The sequence below is a fragment of the Desmodus rotundus genome, chromosome 1 (assembly GCF_022682495.2).
Source record: "Desmodus rotundus isolate HL8 chromosome 1, HLdesRot8A.1, whole genome shotgun sequence".
Lineage (NCBI taxonomy): Eukaryota > Metazoa > Chordata > Mammalia > Chiroptera > Phyllostomidae > Desmodus > Desmodus rotundus.
The window spans coordinates 4,242,265-4,263,914 of NC_071387.1; the positions used below are offsets into that span (position 1 = coordinate 4,242,265).

At 53.9% G+C, this 21,650-nt stretch overlaps 1 protein-coding gene across 2 annotated transcripts in view; it reads right to left on the reverse strand.

Annotated features, from left to right (window-relative positions):
* ABL1 (ABL proto-oncogene 1, non-receptor tyrosine kinase) overlaps positions 1 to 21,650 on the reverse strand; it is a 113,164-nt gene that overhangs the window by 6,858 nt on the left and 84,656 nt on the right. For both annotated transcript variants that reach the window (XM_024562028.4, XM_053919646.2), the window contains exons 4-10: positions 15,905 to 16,177; positions 8,415 to 8,499; positions 7,632 to 7,809; positions 5,647 to 5,831; positions 3,593 to 3,745; positions 1,739 to 1,828; positions 1,194 to 1,358 (exon numbers count right to left, since the gene is read on the reverse strand). In XM_024562028.4, coding sequence (XP_024417796.2) covers positions 1,194 to 1,358; positions 1,739 to 1,828; positions 3,593 to 3,745; positions 5,647 to 5,831; positions 7,632 to 7,809; positions 8,415 to 8,499; positions 15,905 to 16,177 — 1,129 coding nt within the window. The remainder of the gene's footprint in view (positions 1 to 1,193; positions 1,359 to 1,738; positions 1,829 to 3,592; positions 3,746 to 5,646; positions 5,832 to 7,631; positions 7,810 to 8,414; positions 8,500 to 15,904; positions 16,178 to 21,650) is intronic.

The window sequence follows — 21,650 nt, forward strand, 5'->3', positions numbered from 1 at the left end:
GTACTCGGGTGCCGCACAGCTGCCCGACACGCTTGCCTGGCCGTGAGGTTCCACGTCAGGGGACCCTGACGAACAGCGACAGGCAGAAGGAACACGACTGCTCACTGCCGGCCCTTTCCTGAGACCGGAGTTCCCAGAGCAGCTCCCCTCACTGCTCAGCTACCGGAAACCACCCCTGACAGAGAAGGACAAAGGGTCCGAGGTTCTGGGTGGTCTACACGCCACGGCCTCTGAAGTGCACTGAGCAAGTTGACCAAGGGTATTGAAAGCAAGCACTGTGATTTGGATATATTTCTTATGTAAGTTTTGTGATGTACTTCCTATAGTCATGCAGTGGTATGTGTATATACTTTATATCTTTAGGCTGCACATTCAACTTCTTCAAATACAGGTTTATAATTTAAAAAATTGGGAATTATGGTTCTGTAGATTCTATTTCAAAACATCCCATCATTCTGCCCTGGCTGGTGTGGCTCAGTGGATTGAACGCCGGCCTGCGACCCAAAGGGTCCCCCCTGGTTCGATTCCCAGTCAGGGCACATGCCTGGGTTGCAGGTCAGGTCTCCAGTAGGGAGCGCCAGAGAGGTAACCACACATTGATATTTCTTTCCCACTCTCCCTCCCTCTCTAAAAATAAATTAAATCTAAAAAAAAAAAAAAGTCCCATAACTCTGGCTGTGCTCTGTCCCTCCCCGCTTTGTCTGTGGCCCATCAGAACACCCGTACACACCAGGCGGTGGCCCACCTCCAGCACTTGTTCCGCTGCTCCGCGGTAGGACCCAGACTTCTGGGGTCTGGGAGGCGGGGAACAACCGCTAGGTCAGAGCAGCCTGGCTCTGACCAGCACCTGGCGCACAGGAGGCGCCAGATCCGACTGCCGACAATATCCAGACCTCTCCCGTCTCCCCGGCACCCCTCAGAGACCGCACGAGACACCCGCTCTACTCCACAGCTCTCAACGATCCAGGAAAAGCTGGGCTCCCTTCTCGGGTTTCATAAGCACCTCTGAACTGCCAAAGCCAATGGCTCCTAATGATTCCTGGGGTGGGGGCCGGGGGCCGTGGGCAGAGGAGAACTTTCTTTTCAACAGTGGGCTGCTACGGCGGGATTCGTCTGCTGTTCTGTGTGGGCTGTACTCATGGCTTCCCGCAGCACACTGGCTGGGCCCCCGGTGGGGCAGAGCGCGGACATACCAGGTTCTCCCGGGCCCTTGCAGTGAGGTGTCTCGGGCACGTCGGCGGAGTCTTTGTGCTCGGTAGCTCTCCTGGAGGTTCTTGTCTTGGTGGGAAGCTCTGGCGCCTGCAGCAAAGTACTTGCAACCGCTCGCATGCCTTTTTTCCCCAGCTCCTTTTCCACTTCTAAGAACCACCAGAACAAAACAAACCAAAAACAAACCGTAAACACCAGCAGCCATCAGTGGTGGTGTCATCTGGTATACTGGTTTTCTTTTTCTTATTTTTAAAAGGACAGTGGTCATCCACACATATTTATCGAAAAGAGGTACAAATGATAAAGAAACAACACTTAGTAGTTTTCAGAATTCTGCGTGGCTACCAAAGACAGCTCCACAGACAAACCCTCTGCCCAGCTCTCTGGTCTCAGATTACTTGTTGGCCCGCGCACTTCTCCCTGGAGGCAAACTCAAGGACCAGCACTGGAGCCCCCTCAGCGGGGGGACTCCTACCCTCCTGCCCCAACCTTTCACCCCACTGTGGGACCCCAAGGATGGGCACTTTACCATCTGATATGCTGGATTCCTGGAACATGGTTTCAAAGGCTTGGTGGATTTCAGCAAAGGAGGGCCGGTCAGAGGGGTTCCACTGCCAACCTGGACAGACGAGACCCGAATCAGATCACCCAGAGGCCTTGCTGACAAGCATGCAGCTAGCAATTCTCAAGGAAAAGTCTAGAAATGAAAGAAGCATTCCATTCCTGCTACCCATCTTTGGGTGTGACAAGTTAAAGTGATGAATGTCACTGTGTCCTGTTACAGACATTAAGAGCTTGAAAAGACCAGATATTGACAGGAATGTGGATTCCAAAACCCCGGAGGGATGCTGACAGCCAGCTGCATCTCGAATACATTTCTCCCAACCCCACTCCCGCAAGTGCAGAGAATTACTAAGCCAGACAGCTCGCCTTCTCTCTCACCCTTACTTCCTGGCTACCAAAGCCCCGAGTCCTCATCAGTAAAGAAATGCTAATCAAAACAAGAGTGAAATAAGGACTAAGGACTGATCTGGCCCAGTGTTGGTGAGGGTGCTGAGTCACTCATAAGCACTTCTGGTGGGAGTACACGTCGGTACCACCCTTTTTGGAAAACAATTTGGTTAAAAATGACCAAATGTAAAAGGTGCGTGGCCCTCGAGCCAACAGCTCCATCGTCAGGAGCGCCAGCTCGACGCGGAGGTGTGTACCTCAGGGTGCTCGCTCCTGCCCGGCGCGTAGTGGCAGAACCCAGACAAACGTGTAAGAGCACCGAGAGTTGTCACAAGAGGCCTGGGCGAATGGGTACACCATCCAGCAGGATGCTGCACAGCGAGAGAAACATCAGTGAGGGGCGGAGGAGCGGGAGAGGAGCTCCGCTTTATGGCCATGAAGAGGGAGTGTGCCAGCACTGCCAAGTGCAAAGAGGGCTGCAGGAAAGAGTTTACAAATATGACACAAGGGGGACCCAAACCCCCCGGAATTTATTTCTGAAATGCTGAGTATTTATTCTTACACGTTTAAGTTTCAGTCACCTTCAAAGCACTCTCCATTTGATGCAATACACCTATCGAGACGTTTTTTCCACTGCTCACAAACAGTTTTTGAACTCGTCGATTTTGGTGCCTTTTAGTGCTTTTGCTGGTTTTTGTTTCACCTCTTCTGCATCAGCAAAATGTTGCCCTTTGAGGACTTTTTTCATTTGGGGAAACAAACAAAAGTCACTTGGAGCTAGACTGGGTGAATAGGGAGGGTGGGGCATGGGGGTCATGCCGCTTTTGGTCAAAAACTGCTGAACAGTCAGCCTGGTGTGGGTAGGTGCGCTTGTAATTCACCCATCACAAAATGGACAAACACGTTGAAAGAGTCTTCAAAAAAAAAAAAAAAATTCACTGAAGCCAAACGCAGCCTCTCACAACAACGCCAGCTGGTACACTGATACAGATGGGTTCCTAGAACACTCGCGTAGTGGGGGAAGTCTGCACTACGAGGGGTCCACCCTCCAGATGATAACTGTGGGGTTTTTTGGGTCCTCCCTTGTAAAACCAACCAGACAAACACCCCCTGAAATATCTACCTACTGTAGCAGCAGCAGGTCTGAAGGCACGTCCAGGAATTTGTATTTATTAACAAGAAATCCAAGTCTGGTGTGCATCAGTCCCAATTTTGTATTCAAAAACAACACCCTCACACATAGATACCACGTGTAAAGAAAAGCTAGAGAGACACTGACAGAAGTCTGCACCAGCCCGTCCCCTTGGCCGCTCAGCAGACGGGGACGGAGAGAGGAGATGGACACTCTCACTCCTGCTCCACACACACAGTCCTGCAGCGGGACGTCCCACAAGCCCACGCGGGATGCCAGAACTGGGGGTGGGGGGCTCACATGCTCGCATGAGTTCGTAGACCTTCTCTGGGCAGCCCTCCGGGCGCTCCATGCGGTAGTCTTTCTCTAGCAGCTCGTACACCTGGGACAGGTCAATTCCCGGGTAAGGGGACATGCCGTAGGTGGCAATCTCCCAAAGCAGTACTCCAAATGCTAAAAGAAAAGAGGATGAGAAGGGTTATTTAAAACCTGTAAGATTAAAGTATCCTGCATTTAAAATGAGCTACCTGTGTAGTAGACATCAGAAATTACACCCTCAGAAGCAGGCCAGGTGCTCACCTCCTACCAGGCTCTTCATCACCAACAGCCCAGGCCAGAATGAAACTTTCAGTTCACTAACCCCCCAGCCTAGAGCAGGCCGACGGGGAGAAGAGGACTGGGCTGACGATCCCCTCCGGGGTCTTGCAGGTAGCTGACCACATCTTGCTGGGATAAGTTAGCAGACCGCTTCTACTCCTAGCTCTGGGACCACCTAGTTCTGTGCTGACGATAGGCCCCCTCCCCTTTCTGGGGCATGAGATCATCTCCAGGGCCCCTTCCAACTCTAAAGATTTAACAAAAATCTTATAAAATTTTTGAAAGTTTTGCAGGCTCAGAGTAGAGCCTTGAAATTTCTGATCCCACAAAAGAAAGCAGAACCGACCCCCTGGAGACACAGGTGGCTCAAGTCTGGGACAGGGCATGAAGCCGGAGTATCTTGTCATTCCAGATGGCAGAGACAGGAGCGGAACCTCCAGGGTCTCGTCAAAAGGGCCGGGAGCAAAGTGAAGTTCCCACCGGTCAGAGGTGAGACAATCAGAGAGCATCAGTAAGGACTATAACTATGGATTAAAACCCATCAAGTACACTTAAACACATTATATATATATATTCATTATATCACCAAAGAACCCCAACAAAAACCTCACTGGTCACCACTGGGAGGATTAGGGAAGCAGCTTGTTGCTGCAAAAACGGGCACAAACACAACGCCCGTCCTGCCTCTCCTGGGCGATCTGTCCCCTGAGCACCCACACGGCAGATGAGGGCTTTTCCTCTCACGGAAGTCCTGAGCTAGTAAACGAACAGGGAATAAGAGAATGAGAAAACGACCACTTGGTGACCTCTACTGAATTAGTGGATCTAGGCACTGGGTACCGGTAGGTAACTGCCGAGATCATAAAGAAAAAGAAAATGAACAATTATGTACCTGCTGATGAAAAGCACACCACTGCGCATGAAGAACTCATAACTAAAAGAAGAAAGTCAGATCTTTACTTGGATAAGCTATTCAGATCCAACTACCCGCTTAGCAGGAATACTGGAGAGAGAGGAATGCACTAAATCGTACCACGCGGATACAATGAGCGAAACCCAGACCGGGGGGAAATTGAAAGGGTAAATGACAAAGTTTCTTCGCCAAATGAACAGCGAGAGGACTGGTTGGAGAGGGAACTTACGGGTCAGAGGGGTCTTGAAGAACGTACCGACGGACCGCCTTGCGTAAACCATTCTCCATCTCAATTCTAACAGACTATAACATCCAAGTGTAACTTGTGTGATTCAAAGGGAAATTTGAACACCCACTGGATATTTGGAAATATTCAGAAATTACTGTCAATCTTGGGAGGTGAGGCAATTTGCTTCTGAGAATGAAAAGCCATCTTTAAGAAACCCTCATTCTGAAATATTTATGGACAAATTACGGGGTCTGGGATTTGCTTCAAAATCCGGGTCGGGCAGCGGGCAGGACAGAGGCAGCGAGCGCACCCAGAGGTGGTGGCCAGAGAGGCTGGGAGGTGAGTGCAGCGGGGCTCATCGAGCCCTCGGTCTTTTCCAGGGCATGCTACACTTGGCCATTATAAGAAGTTCCTTAAAAAAGCAAAAATAAAAATTGCTGTCCCATGAGACTTCAGGGGTAGTGTGGGTAGTAGTATCCTACTGAAAGCCTGAACCTAACCACACGACATTCCCAACACAAAGAGGCGGTGAAGACACAAAGGGAGAACACACAAACAAGCAGGAAACGAAGCTGTACCCAGGGTGGCCAAGGAGGGAGCTGGAGTGGCCCTTACCCCAGACGTCGGACTTGATGGAGAATTTGTTGTAGGCCAGGCTTTCGGGCGCAGTCCACTTGATTGGGAATTTGGCCCCGGCGTGGGCTGTGTAGGTGTCCCCTGTCATTAACCTGCTCAGGCCGAAATCAGCCACCTTCACCAAGTGGTTCTCCCCTACCAGGCAGTTTCGGGCAGCGAGATCTCTGGGAAAGGAAAACGTTCATCCATGAGTTCCCGGCTAGCTTTCCAGCCTCACAAACCCACCACCGACGCTGGGAAAAGGGAGTCTGGTCCCCGGAAACTTACATTAACTTGCCCGGTGAGCAGAGCCCTTCCCTCAGCACCCACCTGGGCGCCCAGCATGTGAGCGGCAGCAGAGGGAGCACTGGGAGCGGGCTCCCGGGCCCTGTGACCCGGAGCAAGGTGACTACGCTGGGACTCAGTTACCTTATCCATAAAATGAAAATGATAACAGCAGCACCTCCTTTGGAGGGAAATTAACATGTGAAGTGCCTCAACTGACGCCCAGCGAATAGTAAGCGTCATCTGAGTGGCTATCACCGCTCTACGCCAGGAGCCAGGAACATACACACACACAGGCCGGTCCCCGATCGCAGGAAGCTCACATCGGAGTCGGCCTCCGCCTGCCCTATCCAGACTTGGGAGGACAAAATCAAATAAAGCCCAGAGCATTCTTTGCCCAAATTGTGTTTCCTGCCTTCCTCTTTCTTCCTGATGCTTACCCAAATATTTCCTAAAACTCCTCTCCTATGTAAACAGCTTCCTCCCACTTCTTGATTCTACTAGGGAGAGAGGGAGGAGGGGTCTAATCTTTGGTTCAGGGACGTTAACCGTGAAATCACAAGGCAACCGGGAATGGAGGAATAAGGAGAGGCAGCGGCTGAAGTGATGGCTGCACCGGACAGCTTGATCATCAGCCACCGACGAAAATTAAACACAGAAGACTTGTGCCTAATGGGATTTGGGGGAAGGATTTTAAGTCTGTCCAAATGAAGGGGGAATGGACCTCGCTGTGCAAGGCAAACCAGAGTCAAGAAATCTCAATTTGCAGCCTCAGAGGGCTCACGCTCTTGAGTGACAGGAGCATGTGAATCCCGGTGTCACGGAGCATAGAAAATGTGTCTTACAAGGAACCGCCAGCGTCTCACATGCGCTACCCTCACTCTTCACCGTGAAAGCTCACGCACAGGCTCCATCCTCGGGTTAATTGGGTAGGAAAGGTCACCGCAGTGGCGTGGAGAACATCCTGTGTAAAAGACTCCGGCAAAGCCCGTCAGGCTCTGTCCTGCATAGGTTGTCACTTTGCTAGGAAGCCATTTCCACCACCAGAGAATGCAAAGACCAAGATAATTGTGGCATGCTTGAAGGTCAGAACACTCCAGGCTCTGAAACAGCAAAATCGCTTAACTCAGAACCACAGGCACACGACTCTGACAACTGGGGAAGCACTGCTGAACCAGATGACAGCCAGTTCGGTGGAGAAGGAAATGACAACCAAGGGAAGCGGGCGGGGGGACACGCGATGCAAAAGCAAACCCACGCGCTGGTTACTGCTGCAGGTTTGTGTAAAAGCAATGCCCGCTGCCCTCAGGCAGGGGGGGTGAGGACGAACGCCGGGCTGGGAGGGACAATGAGACTCACTCCAGAGGAGCTGTGATTATTGGGAAGGACGCCTTTTAGGAATCATTTAATACTCTTAGTCCAAAATGGTTTCAAAGTGAGCTACTTCTCACCCTAGGGTAATTAACTGCTCTGTTGGTCCGGAGTCCGGGCCTGGCTGAGTTTAGCCCTGGACGCTCGTCCAAAGCTGGCAGCATCAGGAACCCGGCGCTCGCCTCCGTCCCAAGGCCTAGCGGGTGGCCAGCACGGAAGTTAGAGGCTGAGCCGGAAGTCCTCAGAGGCCGGGGCTTTCCGCAGAAGGACCCCCAGCCCCCAGGCTCACCCCACGGCTCTGCAGGGAGGGCCGCCCGGCTGGCTCCTACCTGTGGATGAAGTTTTTCTTCTCCAGGTACTCCATGGCTGACGAGATCTGCGTGGCCATGTACAGCAGCACCACGGCGTTCACCTCCTGCCGGTTACACTCCCTCAGGTAGTCCAGCAGGTTCCCGTAGGTCATGAACTCGGTGATGATGTAGAACGGGGGCTCCCGGGTGCACACCCCTGCCAACAAGACAGGCAGGGCTTCAGGGCGCCGCTCTGCCGCCAGCTGAACAGACATCAGGAAGGACTGGCACCGAAGGGAAATGCTTCTGAACTGGCGGCTGCCTCCGCCCCAGAGTCCTGGGCCCAAGTTCTAATCTGGTTCCAAACACTAGTGACCTGAGGTTGTGTTCATGTGGGAAGGACACGGTCACCCCCTTTCTTCCTCCCAAGCCAATGGACTTGAACAGGAAGAAGCTGTCAGTGAGTTCAGAAGCAAAGGCCAGGCCCACATCAACAAGCCTAACTCACTGTTAGTTTACCTGCCAAGGGCCATGTCTGGTGGTTAGACCCGCTTACAGAATCACTCCAGTGAAGAACGTTAATGGTTCTTAAGTTCCAGAAGCCTGTTTGAGATTTGAGTTTCACTGCTTTTAGATATCAATTTACAGTACTCCCCTTCTCTCTTAGACACCCCCCCCCCCACACACACAGTCCCACCCAGGCCTCCTTAGCCAGTGTCTGAGTGTCCAAGTTGGGAATCTCTACGCAGCCAGCCATCCGCCTCCCTGCACCGGCGCCAGCACCGCCCAGAGGGTTTCGTGCAGAGAGCTGCGCACACTCACCAAGCAGCTGCACTAGGTTAGGGTGCTTGATCTCTTTCATCACCGCGGCTTCCTTCAAGAACTCTTCCACCTCCATGGTGTCTTCCTGCAGGAAAAAAGGGGTAAAATTATTTCGGCAAGGCCTGGCTAGTGTGGCTCAGTGGATTGAGCGCGGGCTGCGAACCAAAGGGTCGCCAGTTCGATTCCCAGTCAGGGCACGTGCCTGGGTTATGGACCAGGTCCCCAGTGAGGGGGCACGTGAGAGGCAAACACACACTGATGTTTCTCTCCCTCTCTTTCTCCCTCCCTTCTTCCCCTCTCTCTAAAAATAAATAAAACCTTTAAATTAAAAAAACATTATTTCAGCAAGGGACGTGTTTACGTGGGAAAGCACAACGCGAATGGTCACACGCTGGAGCATCAACGCACAAGCAGTCTGGTCGGGAAGTTCCGATCGGCGCACTGCCGGGGCAGGTTCCCTGGCCGCTGGGCACTGCCTCAGCGGCACAAAGAAGGTCGCCCTTTGGCGCGGAACTCCTGAATTCTCCCCCAGGGCAACAGCTCGTCAAGGCTGGCCCGTACATGTTGGCGACTTGCTTCTGGTGGCTGCTACACAGACCATTTGTTTCCCTCCCCTCGTGGAGTCTATAGGGGTGGGGGAGACATGGCCAGGCAAATGCCACAAACACAGTACTATTGCCCCTAAGAACAGCTGGTTTTCAAGGTCTCCTAAAACGCATGAAGAAAACAAAGTCACTCAAAGAATCTGAAATGTGCCCAGTTTAAGGGAAGCGACCCTGGTGACACAGAAGGATGCTGTTGTACCGCTACAGAAGAGCGATGCTCAGTCTACGGCAGAGACATGGGCTGGGGCCGGGCTCGAGGACGCAGTGCCGGGGGCACTGAGGGAGCGGCCGCGGCCACCGCCACCTGCCAGGCCAAATGCCCAGCGTCTGACACAGTCCTCAGCAGCAGCTCCCCGGGCACGGCCGCAAGCTCCTGGCGGCGGGTGAGCAGCATCTGAGAGCCGGGGAGACGGCGATGCGAGCGAGTGCCCGGGGGAAGTGCGGTGTTTCTGCATTCCCTCGCCCGGTTGCAGTCTGGGCTGACAATTTTTCAACTGGAGTGCTGCAAGAGCTTTTAGAAGGTGCAACTCCTGACCACTTAGTCGGGGGCACTGACCTCTTGTCCGTTGGACTGCCCAATGAAAGAATGACAACAGCTGCTCGGTGTGACGAATCGCAACCCCACCTGGTTCCTGGCAGATCGGCACACAGGTCAGCGTGTGGCACCACTTCCGTGACTGGTCCGTGTGCACCAGACCGAAGGCCGCTGTTCCAGGCCCCGGGCCACGGTGCCTCGACGCCTGGCCCTGCTGCCCAAGAGCCTTGCTGTGACTTATGACGGGAAAGCCTCTTTTGGACTCAATGAACCCACTGTCCTCAAAACAGGAGGCCGGGGGTGGGGGCTGTTTGCTGAAAGGCCTGCCTATATAGCCGACAAAGGCAGCAAGACGCCACCTCCGAGCTCCAATATGGACTGTGAGTCAGTCTGCGGGGGGGAAGGTGGTGTGGGGGGCAAGGGGTAGCTTGGGGGAAAGCTCGATTCCCCCAAGAGCAGAGCTTTATCCCCGGCATCTGTACCTTCCGGAGATAGCTCTGCAGCGTCCTTGCTGTCGCACTCCCCTGGCTGCCCCATCCCGGCCCCTGACCCAGGGAAGACTTCCAGAGGACGGGGCAGCCCCTCCTGGCTCTCTCCTGCTTCGGTCTGTCGTGTTCCCCAGTGGACACGTGACCGATGACTTACATGCCAGCCCATTATCACTTTGCTTAGGGCTCCGTGACACTGAGACTCCGAAACAGTTTATCGCTCTTTAAAAATGGTGAGCCACTCTGCCTGCCAGTACGCGTTGACGGTGGTCTCTGTGTGAAGCCACCGGGGAAGGACTCACCCTACGGCCGCCCCACGGGCTGTTCGCTCTCCGGAGTCCTCTCTGCTCCCTAATGTGCTCAGCCAACCAGGCCGCTTCGGGCGTGGAGCACTCCGGTGTTCCAGGGGGACACACTAGTGTTAACGGCTCACGGAGGGGCCAGCGGCTTTCAGGATCTTGCTTGGCCAACAGTATGTTCAAAAAAGTAGTTCCCCCACGAGGTTTTGAAAATACACGTGGAGTGTGTTTTATTTTGAAGCACCACGTAATAAACCACGGACAGCGACATTGTTTCAGAAATGTCACCTGTTCTTCCAGCTATAGTCCCTTTTCTAAAAGAACCACATTCCAGATCCTGAGACGTAGGCACACAGAACAACACAGCTTTCAAAGGCATCTCTCGTTGCTCTTTGTCTCTCTCTACATTCGCATGCAACGCGGGTGGTCAGTGTGAATAAATCCCTTTTCTTCCTTTCAGGACAACTGGTGTGAACCTGTCTCCCCCTGCTGGACTCAGACCTGGTCCGACTTGCAACGTACACCACTAACGCACACCGCGCTCGGCCGCGCTAAACCAGAAACGCCCCCGACGCTCTCTCCCGTTGTATTCCTTCACTCTATTTAAAAGCAAAAAGCCTGCCATCATCGTTTTGAAGCAAATCCCTCCATTTACAAAGTAAAATAAGACTGGGATTAAGCAGGGGTCAGACAACACTTTGAGTGAAAGCTGTGAGTTTCAGGCACGTCAAGGAGGGACACGGGGCCTCTGACCTCTCTGCACAAGGCCCGCCAGCCCAGCCCGGATGCGGGTGAACCTTCTGGCTGGTGCTGCCCGGGCTCTGCCACTCTGTGACCATGGTGAGTGACCCCCAGAAGACACAGCGCAGAGGCTGTCTCCGAACTGCTGTCTTCTCTCCTGCAGGACGGAAAGAAGGCAGCGCCCACCGCGTGCAGAGAGTGCCAAGGGCCGTGCCCAGACCTCGGCCAGCGCTCCCTGTGTAGACCTCACCTCCGTCGTCAGGAAGACAGGGGTCTCTACTCCTGGCGAGCAGAAGAGGTAGACTGCGCATGCGGAACACAGCTGCCCCTCGAACGCTGCGCGCCTGTCTCTCTCACGGGTACGCGCTCCCAGACTCCGCGCCTCACAGGAGCCTTCTGGCCAGCTTCGGCTGTTTGCTCGCTGGCCTCACCCCCAAGAGCAGGTATTGCAGGTTGTAAAGAAGGACCCTGTGCTTACAGACAGGCCTGCACCCTGCCGCCGCGGCACAGCTGTCAGGGCCCCTGCCGCCTCCCTCTCCGCAGTGACCCAGCCCTGCGTCAGGGCTCCCGCCTGAGAGACCGGGTTCCCCGTACTTCTGGTTCTCACCCAAATCTAGGTGAACGAGGCTACAACCACGGGGGAGCACCACCCTGCACCCAGCAGGTGCACCGGGGCCTCCGCGCTGAGAACATGGAAAGGCGGGGCAGCGGCTCTGAGTGCGACTGAAGAAGGTGGTTCACACACCGGATGTGGGACTTGAGTCCTAGCACAAGTCCATGGGAAACCACCCACAGAGAAAGCCCCGGAACTCCGATCCCCGGGTACAGCTACTGTATCGGGCTCCACGGCCAGAAGCGATGCCACTGCCAGGCCAAGTGCAGAGCAGCAACAGCGGGCCCTGAGCTGCGCGGCCCACTCGTGCACGGCTGCCCCTCCCCCGTGAGGTCAGCGAGCCACTGCGTGGACTGTCCAGTGTCAGGGTGGTCACAGCCTCTCTTCTCTGCTTGTGCCTGGAGCGCTCCAATAAACCCAGTTTCCCGGGGGGAGAAGGACACAAACACAACCCAAATCCAGCGCACACTCCCAGTGCACACTCCCAGTGCACACTGGGCTGGGGAGGGTGCAGGGAACAGGCCTTCTTCGACGCTGCTGTCCGACTGGGACTAGGTGGGAGCTCCTGGGGAGGCACTTGGGAGCAGGAGCAAAGCCATAAATGCATGTGGCCCGTGGTCCAGCGGGTCTGCTCAAGGGGCTGACCATCAGGACGCTCTTCCCACCACGTGTGCAAACAAGGAGCATCCCCGTGGCACTGCTGTGCCAGCCGGGTACTGGAAAGGACACAATGCTCGTTAGGGCTGGTGCCTACCGGACCACAGCCACACCAGAACGGGACAAGCTCACGTGCACTGGCGAGCAACACCCGTCGGGTTACACTAACCAGACACCAGACGGTGCAGAGCAGTGTCTGCGGCACGCTGCCACAGGGCTAAGGACAACACACGACAACACACACGTGGACCACCTCTGGAGACAACTAGACTAACAGTAGGCTTTTGCAAATTACGTAACTTATGCAACTGTTTCACAGAAAAGGGCTGACTTACAAACTAACCTTTGGAACACAGCTCGCGTGAAACTTGGGGCTTTTTGTACTTGACATTGGCTCTCTTAGGCACATCCTGCCTTTAACAAGGGTAAAGTCAACCCTACAGCCCACTGAATATTGTCAAAATTCAGACTAACCGCTGGTTCCCCATGAGTGGGCCATGGCTATAATTCCAGCTTCCCATCCATAGGGGTCAGCCTAGTGCCTCCTTTCTTCGTTTTCTCTGCTGGTCCTCTTTTTGCCCTGAGGGTGTGGGACCAAGGCTGCCTACGGTCACACGAGGAGTCCTGGTTAAAAGTAGGGTCTTTCGCCCCCGCTGGTTAAGGAAGAGCCGGCTCTGCCCTTTGAGGGGCCAGCAATACAGATCGGGCGGGACAGGTTGGGAGCAGGAGATGGACTTGGGAGCCCAGGGGGACCTGGCACAAACAGGCACTGAGCAAACGCACATCTGGGCTAGAGCGTCAAGGGTTTTCCAAGGAGCCTTGATGTGAGTAGGGGAGAGGGGAAAAGGTGGTTTGTAAGATGCGTAACTGGTTTACGTGTGCTTTCCGTGGTGTCTGAGGAGTAAGAACCTGAGTGACAAAACAGCAGTAACAGGGCTTTGGAGCAGGATGCCTGGCTCCGCCACCCCTGGCTGCGCACCTGTGGGCCCTTTACTGACCTCCCTGTGTTTCAGTCCCCCCGCCGCCCCGATGGTGGTGACGGCAGCACCTCCCTCCTCTGCAGCGGCTGTGAAGTGTCCATGAGCTGCTCTGTGCCAGGCACTCAGCACTCTGCCAGCGCTTGGTAGGTGTCAGCCATCCCTGTCACTCACAGCCCACCCCGGTTCTTCACTTCTAGAGCGGAGACCAACGCTCACGATGCTGATGCTGACGCTACCTGGTAGATGGGACACAGAGATGCTTCCTGAGCAGGGTGCAGGGAAGGAGGGGCCATTCGTTCAGTACTTGCTCAGTGCCACGCTGTGGGTTGGTGTCCCCCGGAAGACCGTGCATTCCCCTTTCCCTAACTGGCTGTCCCCTGGGGCGGCGACTCACAGAACTCCAGGCCACTTGGTCCTGTAACTTGGGACTGTAAATTAATAAGGCTCTTGAGAAAATCACTAAAAGCATATAATAAGAAGTTTAGTAATACATCACTAGCGAAGTGTGGTCTAAAACCACCTACTCGCAGATAATTCTGCTTCTCTGGGACAAGAAAACCACCAGCAGCAGCACCAAGCTCCGTGGTCTCCTGCAGTGGTTCCAAAAACACAGCAGCAGCGGCCCCTCCGTTGGGCCCCCCGCCCCCATGCTACGTTGTACAAGCTCTGTCTCTTTCTAAAGTTTCAAACAGGCCTTGCCTGGATTAAAATCTAGTGTATTTTTCACTCTTCCTTGTTTCATTTTTGCAAATCCTAGCCAATGTGTGGGTGATGCCTAGGCCTCGAACCAGTTCTGAAGCTGGTCAAGACCCGGCGTCTCCCGGCTAGGTCCCCCGTTGCGCATCGATTCTGGGCGCGGCAGCACAAGCGCACGCCCTCCCTGGACTTGCCTGGTCTGGGAGAGGTGAGCGGTGGCCGTGCAGTTCTCTCCCGGGCTCGCCAGTGGAGCCACCTGTGGAAACGCAAACCCTATTGTCTCGCTCCTGTGCCTCAAGCCCCGCCGCCTGCTCCGCCGCCTCCAGGGTAACGCCCCAGCGCCCTCTGACTCGTGTCCCCTCTGACCTCTGTTCCCTTGGCCGACTTGCTCCTCCACTGTGGCCCCAGCTCCCAATTCCATTCATGCTTTCTCCCTGGCAAGCAGAGCCCGCCAGCCCCTCCATTCATTCCTGTGAAGTGACAGGCCCGTGTCACACTGCACTCCAATGGTTACACTCGCCTGTTCCTCCTAACTAGACTCTCTATCAGTAACCAGGCCGCCCGAACTCCCCAGACCAGCCTGAAGTAATGAACTCTGTCTAGTTCGTTTTCACACTTCCAGTGTTAAGCGGGGTCTCGTGAACAGAAGTGAGGAACTCAATAAATGCTTGTTAAATTTTTTTTAAAAGCCCTATTTGGAAAATATCCAGGAGGCCTCCAGGTGACCCCAAAATATGCCCCGCCCACAGTGTCCGCTGAAACCCAAGGACAGATCTAACAGGACACATTAGGTATAGTGCCAAGAAGCCTCCCTGGGTTTCTAGGACTAAAGACTGCGGCCTTTTCTCCGTGTCAGCCAGAAATCACAACTTCCGTTTCACCGTGCTCCTGAGGGAAGGGTTCAGCAAACTGAGAGCCCCTAACAGGCAAGCGTTTGGGCTGCGCGGGTCTCACAGCGCGCACACAGTTGGGTCCCTTTTTCCCACCAGGGGATGTCTGGGTTCTTTTTCTTTAGCTACAGAAAGGGGCTCACAATTTCTGTGCACATGTCAGCCTGGTCGGAGTCCACTTGAAACAAGTGGAAATACCGCATGTCAACACTAGGGGACACTCTCGCCACAGGCAAAGCACCCATCACCATTTTGAAGAAGGCTGCAGTTAAAACTTGCTTCTCTGGCATCCTAAAGATTTCAAAGAACTTCACAAGAAAAACCAACCACCTGGAAACTCCCCACACTATGCCCCAGTTGAGGGGGTGAATGAAAGTCCTAGATAGCAAGAAAAAAAGGCGGTCGGGGGGAGCGTAGGTGATCTGAGTTAGGCAGAAGCATTAATCAGCGTCTCCCGAATTCCAGAAGTCTGGACGCACCACAGAGAGAAGGGGAACCTGCTAGGAACCAAACACTGCTCGCCCTTCAGATCTGCCAACAAAAATCCACAGAAATGTCAAACACGTTTTGGCTAAATCTCCTTTCAAAACTTAAGGTTTTTATTTCCCTCCTTCCCTTAACTCTCAATAGGAAGTGATTCAAATGCCACACAAACAGAACGGGAACCCATGGCTCTAAAAGACTCTCGCTGCAGAACGAAAACACGGCTCCAGACGACTGACCCTTTCACACCAGGAGCCACAGCGCCCCCCAGCTCGCACCACCTGCGGACACGCACCGCGATGATCACGAGAATGACCAGCATGTGCAAACCACCACCACTGGGACGGGAGACTGGAAAACTGCCCTCCCCACCCCCCCGACCCGCGGGCAGAAGCAGGCCACCGGAAAGGGACATCCCTGCACTCCGGCCAGCAGGGAAGCGCATCTAACCAAGGCACCGAGCGAGAGGCGGCTCCGTGTGGATGCCGACCGCCTGGGCCTACCTTCAAGGTCTTCACGGCCACCGTCAGGCTGTACTTCTTCCACACGCCCTCGTACACCTCGCCATACTGGCCCCCTCCCAGCTTGTGCTTCATGGTGATGTCGGTGCGCTCCATCTCCCACTTGTCGTAGTTGGGGGACACGCCGTAGACGGTGGGCTTGTTGCGCTTGGGGGCTGGGTAATGCAGTGTGGTGATGAGCCCGTCCGCCACGGTGGAGTGGTGATGAACCAACTCGGCCAGCGTGTTGAAGCGGCTCTCCGAGGAGACGTAGAGCTGAGGGGATAGGGACAGCCTTCAGCCCAGAGCAAGTGCAAACTCAGACACCGCCAACAACCAGCTCTGCCGAGCCCTGGGTTACCGTGCAGCAGAACCTCAGGCAAACGGCTCTCCCCACGGGGACCAAGTGCTACAGGTGCTGGGATTCACTTGCTAAAGCAGAAAGAGGCAATAAAATGCCCCAGGGCCTTTGCCTCTGCTACTCCCCCGACTGAAACCCCCCACCTGCCTAACCCTCACGGCCTGCTTCTCTCTGACCGTCCTGAGCCCAGTGTAAACGTCTATGGAGTCCCCCCGGCCCCCCAACCTCAAGTCATTGCCCAGCACTAGTCACATCCCCTGTCTTCTATGCTCCGCACTTACCACTAACTGATAAAATGTCAGCTCCATGAGAGCGAAGCCCTAAGCTATCATTGTTATCCTGTATCCCCCAGATGGAGAACAAGAAGTGGGCACGTAACAGGTACTCAGTAATAGCTGTTGGTTACATTAGTGAAGAGCAGAACTTAAAAAGTAATGCTGGTTGGAAGAGAAATTAAAAAAAACATTATGCTTATTAAAACCTATCCTTATTACTTACAATTATATAAGTATCTAGACGTGACCAGAGATGAAAACCTCTAAACAAAACACAAATCTCCTTCTCATTCCTACTGCCTGGATTCGGGCCAGGCAGGGGGCATCAGAGGCCGAGACCTGCCTGGCCCAGCCGCGTGCCCATGTGGGGGCACCCAGTCGGAGCTCTCAAGGAACGCAGTGGGCCTTGGGGAGCTTCCCCAGCACAGGGAGGTCAGGAGGCGGATGCCGACACAACTGCCCCAAGCCTCTCTGAGGCACCTGTGCCTGGGCCTCCACGCAGCTCCCCCCCCCACACAGAGGAGACAGGAGGAGACAGAGGACAGCAACAGAGGGCAACAGTGTGGACGCTGGCAGCCGGCTTCTCCCTTCGCTGCTTGTTTCAGTGATGTGGTGAGGGAATCAATTCCACATTAAAACCCTCCCAGAACACGTAAGCTCCAGGCACGTAACTGAATCTACTGGCGCACGAAGGGCGGCCAACGATCCTGAAGGTTGAAAGAACATTAAAATCACGAGGAGGCGCCCACATTGCAAGGATGTGGGAAGGAGGAACACAGATTTGGAAGTGATGATGCCTGGGGCAGGGAGGAGGAGGAGCAGGATCAGTCGGCTGTAGCTGTGATATCTTACTACTTAAAGTGCAAAGGGGAGAAAAGGCCAGAAACGCACACGGCAGGGCAAGGCCTTGGCTGTTGGCCACGGTAGCCTCCGTCACTTTCTCTGTATATCGTAGTATCAGATAATTAGAATATTTTAGAAGGAGATGAAAACAAATATACGAGTCGATCCCTTCTACAACCTTCAACAGGGTAAATAAGATTCATTAAGAAGATTTTCTTTTCTTTTCTTTCTTTGTCTTTGCTGCTTGGGGAAATGACATAAATGAATTGTTAAAACTCAGGCAACGCAATGGCAAACTGTGGCTTAGAGGTTTATAATTTACAATCCTTCGGTGGCAATTCTACTAAGATAAAATTCTGAGCAACTTGTCCCTCTGTGAGATGGTGCTTCCGAAACGCAAGAGGGGATCGTTGAGGATGAGGCGGCGGTCCGCCAGTGGCCCCACTCCTACACTTGAGAGCACCGGGGAGCACCCTCCGAGTGAACCACTCCAGGGGCGTGCCTGTGACGTGCTGGCCCCGAACCCATGCAGTGCTGGCGGGGGTCCGGGAGCAAAGTCAGACCTCCAAGCCTGCCCTCAGCACACACAGCACCCGTGGGCCACGGGAGGCGGGGACAACAGCTCTTAAGCCCCACCTCCCCTGGGAAGCTGCAGGGTATCCAACCACTTGGCGCTGCAATGCTCCAAGCCCCCTTCTCCTGGGTTAGCCGAGTGTTTCCCTACCAAGGAGTGCTGAGGGGAGAGAAAGCCATTCCAAGAAGGCCCTCCCTGGAATCAGTACTGCCCGCCCCATCCACCTTGGAAATCCCTGGCCCAGGACGGCAGGGCACCAGGGAGCAAGGCTCATTACTTCTCCGCGCCTTCGACTGCACGGAGTGCTAACGGCTCCCTAAGCCCTAGTTCCTGGAGGACTTACTCTTGGTCTCCCCTGATTCCCTCGCAGGCTCCTTGGTTAGAGACTTCAGAGTTATGGGAGATTTCACTGACAGGCAAACTTTACCCTTTTCAATAATTCAATTTCCAGACCCTGTGGCTTAGCTCGTATTTCAGCATAAAATTTATACACCGACACATTAAACATTAAAACTACTCTCCCTTAAACGTACTACACAGCCTTCTTCTAACAGTCACGAAATCTAATGGCTTCCTTCTGATCAGTTCTAGTTTCTGAGCGGCTTTTGCTAGTGACCTGGGCAGTCTCCATCAGGCATCCGTGGCGTGTTCTGAGTAGAAAGTGAAATCAGCATTATGCGTGGCATGTCATTACTCTATGCAGCCGGTCACATACACACTCTGGCTGCTCAGCCAGGACGGGGCCTCTCCATGATCATGCAGGAACCCCAAAGACAGGACTTGCCAAAGAAACTCAACAGAATCGCTTTCCTCCTGACAGCCTTACTCACAGGCTTACCAGAGCTCAGATTTGTGTGCCTTCAGCTGCCTGAAACCCTGGGGCCCCTCCTCCCCTACATTGTTACAGGCAGCATGGTCAGGAGCCCCGTTCCCGAGGGCTTCTTGCATACCAGCAGCAAGGCGGTACTTAATGACTTAGCAGAGCTGAACACCGCTCCCAGTCTCCTCCGAAAGGGAAGGTCAGCCAGGTTTTAGCAGGCTTTCCCTGGGTGCCAGCATCTGCGGAGCCACTGCCAGTGTGCGTGAAACTTAGAATTCTATAGTTTACTCAGTTGGCCCATCCTGCTACTTTGGCTAAAGCTTAAGCCCTAATTCTATTCCTGTCAACCTGAACCTGTGAATTCAGCAGACTGAGAAAATAAATGTCAGTCGGGGATCTCTTTGAAGAAAAGACTCTATCAAGGGCTCTAAGAAATTATGAAACTTGCCCTGGCTGGTGTGGCTCAGTGGACTGAGTGCTGGCTTGCGAAGCAAGGGGTCACGGGTTCAATTCCCAGTCAGGGCACATGCCTGGCTTGTGGGCCAGGTCCCCAGTAGGGGGCGCGTGAGAGGCAACCACACATTGATGTTTCTCTCCCCCTCCTCCCTCCTTCCTCTCTCTAAAAATTAAAAAATAATAATTTTTTAATGAAACCTAACAGGGGCACCCCACAGAAGAAAATAACCAGAAGAACTAAGAACAATTAAGGCAGAGGGTGGTGGGGAAACCAGTCTTTAATTCCATTATGTTGGCAGAGGATCACGAATTTTAAGACAGCAGAAGAATGAGAACCAAAGCCTGGGGGATCTGAAGATTTTTAGGCTGTCAAGTCTTTTAGGAATGGTGGGGCCCTCTCAAGAGTCCAGCTCTAACCCCCCCAAGTCCTGGGCTCCGGGCCCTGAGCTGGCTGCCTACAATTGCTGTTGGAAGTTCAGACACAGAGAGAGAGGTAAACCAGAGCCAAGAGGGTGGAGACAGAAAGAAATCCTTTGGGGCCTTAGACAAGAATCTTTGAAATTCAGTTGTTTTCTGAAGATTGGCTGATTTGAAAATAAGCCTTAAACTTGCTCAACCCCAGTCTGTCCCTCCTACCAACCTTACATTTTCCCCTTAGAAGCCCAAAAAGGGCCCTGGCCGATGTGGTTCAGTTGGCTGTCTTTGTAGGCCGAAAGATCGCCGTTCAATTCCTCATCAGTTCCTGGTTGCAGGTTCAGTCCCCAGTCGGAGCACATGCGAGGCGGCCGACTGACGCTTCTCTCACATCGATGTCTCTCTCCCTGCTCCCTCTCCCTGCCCTCCTCCCCCTCTTTCTCTAAAATCAACGGGCATGTTCTCAGGTGAGGGCAGAAAGCAGCCCCGAAAGGACTGCAGCAGAGTTCTGCCACGAGCAGCTCCGTCAACGCTGAGCCACGCTGCCTCACATGTCACGTGGTGTCTCCAGTCTGGCGCTGCTCCCCACTCATTCCAGGCAAAGGGTCCCACCCCACGCAGCCCCCTTGAGTGCAGCCCTCGGAGAGGAGCCTCTGCAGAAGGTCTGTCTGATGTCCCTGGGGGCTGAGAAGGCTCCAGGTGCTCAGAGCACTGAAGGGAGAGTCTTTGCCAGGGAGGGAGGAGGGCAAGAGGCCCGGGATGCTGGAAGGAGCACCCAGTGGTGGAGCGTGCCTGACCAAATGAGTCTCCTGCACTCCACCTGGAGCGAAAGGAGCCCCTGGCGCACACCGGCTTTGAGACAGAGGGATCGTCTTCCTCAATGGCCGACTCTCAAATCTACAAGTCTTGCATCCCACACGTAGGCCTAGCTCTCTCCCTTTGAGCTGTCCAACTATATCATGCCTGCCTGCAAGGATGCGATCGAATAACTCCAGGGAAAACAGACGGCTACCCTGTTCAACACAAACCTCAGCTGACGACTTGGCGCAGTATGGCTTGCCCTGGATGAACAGCACAGGTGGGAAGCAGCAGGGCAGCTGCAGGAAATCACCTCCCTTAGGCGCACTCTGCTGCTTTAATTCACGAAGAAGGCCCGCCTGGGGTCTGAAGGCAAGGTTTCAAAGGGCCCAACCCCTAGGAATACATCCTACAGAATGGAAGGGCCTTGTTCCACTTCCGGGATGAGACAATGCCCCCAAAAGCAAGCTGACAAGCCCGTTCTCTAGTCACACACCCACAGCAGACTATGCTGTCTGCCGCACAAACCACCATCGGCACGGTGCATGAAGACATCTGCCGTGAGGACAGGCATCCGGTGTTGGCAACAGGACTTTGGCCAGAAGACTTTAACACACGTGGAAAAAACAGGTAAGAATCTATCTCTCTTTCTCTCTTTCTCTCTCTCCCTCTCTCTCTCTCTCTCTCTCTCTCTCTCTCTCTCTCTCTCTCTCTCTCTCTCTCTCACATGCACACACAGAGGTCTGTTCAGACAGGAGCCAGGCGTGCACTATGAAAAAGAGAGACATTTATTGAAGATACAAGAAACACTGTATATTGGACAATGACACCTCAGTCTCTTTTGAAGTAGGCACCTTGGGACCTCACACAGTTCTCCCAGCATCCCTTCCACTGTTCAAAACACTCTGCAAAATCCTTTGTGGGAATCGCCATCAGCTGCCCCGTCGTATTTTCCTGAATCTCACTGATGGTCTGAAATCTCTTCCCTTTGAAAGGCGATTTTAGTTTTGGGAAAAGCCAGAAGTCACAGGGTGCCAAATCTGGGCTGTAGGGGGGCTGAGTCATCTTCATGATTTGATATTTTGCCAAGAAAACAAACAAAAACAAAACTCCGCCCCAGATAGGAGGCACAGTGGGGGCGTCGCCGTGAAGAAGCTGCCCATCGCCAGTTGCCCGTAACTGCAGCCATTTCCGCCGCACTGCACCTC